General features: G+C 54.7%; 1 protein-coding gene across 1 annotated transcript in view; it reads left to right on the forward strand.

Annotated features, from left to right (window-relative positions):
• Ropn1l (rhophilin associated tail protein 1 like) overlaps positions 1-1,325 on the forward strand; it is a 22,393-nt gene extending 21,068 nt beyond the window's left edge. Inside the window, exon 5 of the mRNA XM_004625289.2 lies at positions 1,169-1,325. Coding sequence (XP_004625346.1) covers positions 1,169-1,232 — 64 coding nt within the window. The 3' untranslated portion in view covers positions 1,233-1,325. The remainder of the gene's footprint in view (positions 1-1,168) is intronic.
• The last annotated feature ends 3,339 nt before the right edge of the window (positions 1,326-4,664 follow it).

Genomic DNA, 4,664 nt, shown 5'->3' on the forward strand with positions numbered 1-4,664 from the left:
TTCTGTGGAGTGGTCGTTGCCTTGTCCTCGTTCTGTGGTGTGGTCATTGCCTTGTCCTCGCCACGTTCTGAGGCAGTGCTGGAAGCCGTCTTCAGCGAGTGTCTTTACGAAGTGTGATAAGAAGCATGGTGGGCACTGCTGTGAGCAGCATGCAGGCTCGTGCGAACATGAAGAGGCCGCGTCCTGGCCCACCAGTCGCTGGCCTGGCACCCTGTGGCTTCCGGCTCCTCCCCGAAGTCAGAATGACTGAGCGGGTTTAGCACATCCCAGCAGCCATGCCAACACAGCCATAAGACTCAGGAAAGAGGGCTCCAGAGCTGCTTCGGAAAGTGCAAGGATGTCTGATATGCGGGGCATGCACGCCAGATTGTCATTTACTGTAATCATTTTAAAAACCATAAGCATTCAACATGGTTTCCAGCCACCCTGCATGCAGCGCTTATATGTTGTCTTTGCATTGGGCATAAAGGGGCTGCGACGTCCTGGGGCCCTGTTGGTTGCACTCAGCTTCGCCTGCGAGCTCCTGTCTTGCTCCCTGACAGTGGCCTCAGCTGTCCCTCGTGACTGCTCACAGGTCTGCGCTCCATGAACCTGAGATTATCCGTGCGCCTCCTGGACCAGCAGGGGGACACGGTCCTTTGGGGTGTTTGTTCGCTCCCAGTTATTTCTCAAGATCACCATCAGAAGGAGAGAGCAACCCCCGGGGAGCCAGGAGGGGTGTGGTCAGCATCACCATGGGTGGCCAGGGCTCACCCCAGCAGGGGTCCCCTGCATCTTCTTGGTGACTCAGGACCTGGCCCACCTGGGCTTGGCACTGTCACTAGAGTTATGATGAGCAGGGCGGCCCCTGGACAGTCCCTTCCCTCCCTTCCTTCCGTTGTCTTTTGAGATAGGATCTTGCTACATAACTGAGGCTGGCCTTGAACTCACTGTATAGCCCAGGCTGGGCTCGAAGCCAACTGTCTTCCTGCCTCAGCCTCCCAAGTACTGGCATTAGAGGTGTGCACCACCATGCGTGGCTAGGATTCTTGATTTCTGCTGAAACGTCCATGACCAGTTTTGAAGGTAGACCCTTTAGCTCATAGCATTTTATAGAAATGGTACGGAATGTGCTACAGGAACTCACTAACAGTCTCTTCTTTGTCCATTTCTGGTTCTCTGACCCTAGGAAGAACGGCATGATAGGACTTTCGGATTTCTATGTTCCACAGAGAAACACTTTGAAACCTTAAAGAGAAAGCTCTGCCGATGGGGGCCCTTCACGGAGAAGGCATTTCCATATCACGACAGTGCTTCGTCAAACTTGGCAACAAATACAGCTTGTCACTAACGCTTCTGTGGGTAGCATGAGGTTTTCTGTTCGTGGAAATGAGGTGTGGCCACCGTGTCCACCTTGCCTGGCAGTGGGGACCTTGGCTGGAGCCCTGGCCATGGGCAGGTCATTGGTGTGGGTGACAGAGACACACAGTTTCAGTGCCACAGCCAGGGCTTAGGAGGAGCCAGCTGTGACCCACTCTTGCTGCTGGGAGACTTCCAAGGCCTTTAAGGGGGTTCTAGGGATGCAGGCACGAGGAGTTGTAGTCAAGTATTGTAAGGAAAACAACACAGCCATAATCCAAAGAGTCAAATACAAAAGGAGGGCAGGAAATCTATCCACACACTAACGACCAAAGAATCCAGCTCAGGGCCTGGGTCCCACAGCAGTGTCCTGCAGGTGAAGACCTAGTGGTCCAGCTGAAGACCAAGAGCCCATGTCAAGGCCTCATGCAAGTCTGTTTCACAGACCTGACTGGGAAGGCCCAAAGGTCAGTGACGGAAGCTAGAAAGTCTGTCTGCGGGATCTGCACTGCCAGGCTGAGTGATCCAGGCAGAAGTTGGGAAGTGATGCTCAGAGTGAGGACCAGAGTGCCTCCAAGGTGAACCATAGCCATCCTCAGGGACGGCAAGGGCCTGCACTCCAAGGGTGGGAACAGCCGAGCTCACGCCAGGCACCCTGATGAGCTCCTCCAGGAGACCCAACAGCTCCACTTCTTCCTCTTATGCTGCCTGCAACCACACTCAGCTGGGCCCTCCACACCCAGTGCCATGCTGACTCAGTTCAGCTGGGTGTTCAAGTTGTCGATGCACATGGGAGCCCGCAACTAGTCCTACCCCAGGAAGAGCCGGAGGACCCCATCTGGGCTTAACAGATACAAAGATTTCCCCACTAGTCACTTAAAAAATACTTGCCCATCACGAGGAGCCATTAAAGAAAGTGGAAACCCTGGCCTTACTGGGAAGATGGGTGGTGTGGGCGTGGGTGTGGTTCGTCTTGGAAGTGTGGTCCTTGGTGTTCTGACACTGAGAGAGGAGGACTGCATCTCCTGGTGGGGGGTGTCAGGCCACAGGGGCACTCCTCTTGGGAGGGCTGAGGGCATCCGTCCTCGCCAGAGCCGGTTGTCCCGAGCGTGGCCCGGCCCTGCACATACCTGGCTTCCTGTCTGGTGACATGATGTCTTGCTCTGGCCTCTCCACAGTCACACTAGTGCAGGCACCAGGAGCCTGAGCCTCAGAAACTGGGCTGAGCTCCCCTTTCTCTGTAAAGACTCCAGCCTTGGGTATCTCGTTATAGCAACAAGAACGGAATTTCAAAACTATCTGTTTTTAGTATTCCTTAGTTGCAGGGTAGGAAAAAACCAGAAAATGCAAATCAGCTCCTACTGACCTTGGTTTTATGAGTAAGGAGAAGTCTGACCCACTGAAACACGCCAGGACCTCGGCCTGCGGCCAACCAGCAAATTCCTTAGTGCTGGCGAATAACTGCATTGGTTTCTGCATTTTTCACGTCTAGGGAAAGTGGGTTTTTATTCTGGTACTTATGGTGCGTTAGGAAAAGGTAGAGACAGGTACCTCCTGACTAAGGGAGCGCCCAGCGGCCGGGCAAGGCTGCTAGTTTTGCTTTTAAAATGACTGAGCTGCAAATCACCCTCTTACCTTCTGCTTGGCTGTTATTTCTTGGCAAACACTAGCATGCTTAGGAATCTCTGCCACGTGAGGAAATCGCACAAGTGAGTTTCAGACAGATTTTAAAAATGCACACTCAATTTAGCAATTAATGAAGAATGAATATATAAATGAATCATGTATAGAGCCTGCTTCTGCTCCTACTGTAATTTGCAGCCAATCGTTTTTGTCAAGTCAAACACTGCCAAAGGGCCTTGAAGTCTTGTCAGCCCCGAGGCAGCTTAGCTCAGTGTAGCAAGAATGTCACAAATTCCGAGCTCCCACAGAGGAAGGCCCCGCTGTGGGTGCTGCTTTGCAGAGTGGCTTCTCTTGGCTGCTGTGTGCTTAGGGTGGAGAATCACCCTAAGGGTCTGCCCTGCAAACAGGTGGGGCGCCTGCTGGCTGTGTTCGGTGGGTCATGCACGGGTGACCGTGGGGTCTGCATCCACGTCCTGCCCCTTCCTCTCTGGCCCTGGTCTCCTGTTCTGCTTCCTGTCATCATGAGTGCAGCAGCTTCAACCAGGCCCTTCCCACATGTCCTTCCACCACGGTGTTCTACAGGGTGGTTCTGCTGTGATGGCTCTGCCTGGGCCCCTGTCAGCCAAGCACTGAAGCCAAGCGCCAAATCCAGCCTTCCCTCCAGGCTCTGGGTGTCGGGTACTGTGTCTAGCACAGGGAAGCTGAGTGGCACAGGCCCTGGAAGAAGATCCTCAGTGGACCATCCAGAGGAGGCCTGCAGAAGTAGAGCGAGTCTTCTTCAGGGGGGACGCCAGGCACCGGGTCCTGCTACCCAAGGCTCAGGTCCACATCATACCCCCCCCCCCGCCTCCTCCCTCCCGTGCTCCGCAGCTGCCCACACATTTCTCCTGGAGAGGTCAGAACATTCAGCCCACATAATAAACGGGATAGGTGCCAGTGTACCCATGTGCAGCATTTCTGGGTGTCCCAGGACTGCTGGAGGCCATGTGGACACTGGGGCGCACCCTGAGGAGGGACAGGTGTCCTGTGCCTTCCTGCATTGGGTTGGATCCAAGAAAGAAGGGTGGAGACTGCCCCTTCTGGGCTGTGTCCCACTCAGCTGCCACCACATCCACATGCTCAGCTCTGACACACAGGAGTGGACATGCATGTGGCCAGCATGGCCAGACAGTGGACATTCATGGGGGCAGTCCACAGGGCCTCACAGGCTGCAAGAACGCTTGACTGGGAACACCATCTGGGCTCAGGTGAAAAGCATTTTCCAAGCTAGACCCTGGGCCAAGCAAGGGCCACAGGAGGCAGCTTCTATGTGGCGGTGTTCGCTGTGTGGGGACGCCGTTCCTCATCTCAGGTCAGCCTCGACTAAGCAGGGGTGGGGGTCGTGACCATCCTGCCTGCAGTGCCTGGGAGCCCTGCTCAGGTGGCTGGTTCAGGGCTGTGGCTTGTGCATCCAGAAGAGATGGGGTGGAGTCTTTTCTTGGTTTTCACCCTGAAGAGGGCATAGGACAGGAGGTCAAGCCTGAGGGGCTGAACTGGGGAGGCTAGCTTGCTAGTGGGGCAGAGAGCTTTCTCCCCCTCTCCCTCCCCCCTCTGTCTCTCTCTGTCTCTGTCTCTGTCTCTCTCTCTCTCTCTCTCTCTCTCTCTCTCTCTCTCTCTCCTCTTTGTTGTCACTTATGTGTACAATTGCAATTCATAGAAAGACA

The sequence above is a fragment of the Octodon degus genome, unplaced genomic scaffold (assembly GCF_000260255.1).
Source record: "Octodon degus isolate 3935 unplaced genomic scaffold, OctDeg1.0 scaffold00008, whole genome shotgun sequence".
Lineage (NCBI taxonomy): Eukaryota > Metazoa > Chordata > Mammalia > Rodentia > Octodontidae > Octodon > Octodon degus.